At 43.7% G+C, this 2,532-nt stretch overlaps 1 protein-coding gene across 1 annotated transcript in view; it reads left to right on the top strand.

The window, feature by feature from the left end:
- LOC106821300 (dnaJ homolog subfamily C member 13-like) overlaps window positions 1–2,532 on the top strand; it is a 28,143-nt gene that overhangs the window by 14,066 nt on the left and 11,545 nt on the right. The window contains 9 exon segments of the mRNA XM_014826052.1: window positions 67–101; window positions 451–505; window positions 508–555; window positions 558–598; window positions 601–642; window positions 1,002–1,082; window positions 1,084–1,191; window positions 1,410–1,583; window positions 2,095–2,208. Of these exon segments, the coding sequence (XP_014681538.1) occupies window positions 67–101; window positions 451–505; window positions 508–555; window positions 558–598; window positions 601–642; window positions 1,002–1,082; window positions 1,084–1,191; window positions 1,410–1,583; window positions 2,095–2,208 (698 nt within the window).

Genomic DNA, 2,532 nt, shown 5'->3' with positions numbered 1-2,532 from the left:
ATATAATATAATAAAATATATATAATATAAATATAATATCAATATAATCTTGCGCGAATTGCGCAGGGGACAGGGCATCAAAGCTGCGAAAACGTCGTATAGTACTCTATATTATTATACATATATAACATATAACATAAATATAAGTATATATAATATCGTATAAATATATATATATATAAAATATACATATAATCTTGCTCGATGATTACTCAAATTGTGCAGGGAGCAGGGCATCGAGGTGTGAAACCGTCGCGTAGCACTCTATCTCAGAGGACGCACTCTGATTACTAGAAGACACGCATAGCTTCACCCCACCTCCCCCCCGCCAGCTGGGAATTCCATGCTCTAATATAATCTTGCTCGATAATGCATTATTGTGTAGCATAATTTCTTAATAATTTTCTACCTCTTATAAATTGCTGTGTTTTTTTTTTTCCGTCTGCGCAGCACCTTCAGGAGGCGATGTGCCGGTGCACGGGCGTGCTGAGTGCGTCGAGTAAGCCCTACACATGGCCGTGCTGGTGTGCACGAGCGTCGCACGATGCTACGCCGTCGCGCGCAGTTTGAGTCGTGTCGAGAGATGATCGTCGAGCGGGCCGCCCATCATCAAAGGAGCTGTGTCGCACGCTCTACTTCAAGGTAGGTAGCATCTACATCAAGGTAGGTTATTTTTCGCTTTCCTTGTAGTTGCAAGTGAATTCTTTGCTTCTCATTTACACACTACTCCCAGTATCTGCCCACGTGGAGTGGGTATCGGTTACTTACTCGATACCAGGGGGAGGAAGCGTCTGGAAAATAAATAATAAAATAATAATAAATAATAATTAATAAATGAAATAATAATAATAATAATAAATAAAATAATAAATCGCTCACCCACCGTGTCGTCCCTCCTGGTGCCTCACCTGCCTCCTACGCGTTCGAAACTCGTGGATAACGGTTACTAGAACAGGAAGGTCGGCGGATAACAGCTACGTTCCGTTGTTTCTCGCTTGCAGCACCTGACACGGCTGTGCACGGTGTCGACGGAGTGCGTGAGCGCGTTCGCCGTCGACTACTACCTGCAGACGTGATGCGCGTACAGTGTTCCAAGCCGGCGTGCTCTACCACCTGCTGCTCTTCCTCTTTCACTACGACTACACGCTCGAGGAGGGAGGCGTGTGCAAGAGCGACGACACCAACCAGCAGGTGGGCAGCAGATGCGGGACGACGCAGGTTTACGCTTATGTTACGCAGCAGGGAGGAAGCGAGCACAGGGGGTTCTGACGGGGGAATTTAAATGAATATAAATAAAATGTAATTAATATAATTAGTATATTAATTTATATGAATAAAATTTAATTAATTAAATTAATGTAATAAGTTAAATAATTAATCATATTAATGTTACCTGGCTCCCCCTACAGGCGGTGGCCAACAACCTCGCAAAGCTTAGCATCGGCGCGCTCAGCCGTCTTGGTGGTTACCATAGCGACGGCAGCGAGGCGCTGCTGCCGGAGAACAAGACCGTCCAGGGGGCGCTGGAGTCTATTCTGACGCCGTTCCTCGCGAGGCAGCTCGGCGACGACAAGACCCAGGAGGTTTATTTATTTATTTATTTATTTAAAGACGGTACATTGGTAAAAGAAACATGAGCTTGCAAGCTCCTCACCGTCAGTGTGATAAAAAACAGTTCTTAATAAAAAGTGGTAGCTTAGCAAATGACAAGTGATGACATCAGGGCAGCTAGAGGTAGCAGGAGGTAGAGCGCCCATGCTTGTACTCGACGGCTGTAAGTCGCACGTGGCGAGTCTACGTCCGTCCGTCTGATAGGTCGCGATGTCGAGGGGGTCTTGAGAGCATTTGTGAATCTAGATTTTCGTGCATTTGTTGTGTCTGCATCAATCCCAATGATTTAATTTCCTACAAAATACATCAATCTGTGTCAGGTTGCGTGCTGCATGTGGTAGAACAGTGAAATAGAAAAAAATCCAATTTTCACATCGGATTAATTCTGCTAACAAAACCAAGCCGTGTATAAAGTTGCATGTTGCATGTGGTAGAACAGTAAAATAAAACAAAACGCGTCGCCGTGTGTTCGTGTGCGTGCAGGTGCTGAAGATACTGAACAGCAACACGGAGAACCCGTACCTGATTTGGAACAACGCGACGCGGGCCGAGCTGACAGAGTACCTAGATACGAACCAGCGAGATAAGATACGCACGGTGAGCACGGCAATACGTATATATATATAAACATGTATCTATACAGCGAGATAAGATACGCACGGTGAGCACGGCAATACGTATATATATATAGCGATATAAGATACGAGATAAGATTCGCATGGTGAGCGAAGATATACATGCTGTGATAGGTCAACCGTTAATAGTGTAACACTATAATATTACCAGGATTGTATAATATAGAGATGAGTATGACTCGCTCAAAACACAAGAAATTCAACATTTTCATGCCCTAGTTTACCTATGATGCATTACCTGAAACTTGGTAAAAATGACATCAGAAGTATATTACTATTATAATAT

The sequence above is a fragment of the Priapulus caudatus genome, unplaced genomic scaffold (assembly GCF_000485595.1).
Source record: "Priapulus caudatus unplaced genomic scaffold, Priapulus_caudatus-5.0.1 Scaffold68, whole genome shotgun sequence".
In the NCBI taxonomy this organism is placed as follows: Eukaryota; Metazoa; Priapulida; class Priapulimorpha; order Priapulimorphida; family Priapulidae; genus Priapulus; species Priapulus caudatus.
The sequence above is the reverse complement of the archived record's forward strand: the minus strand, read 5'-3'. Positions and strand labels throughout refer to the sequence as shown.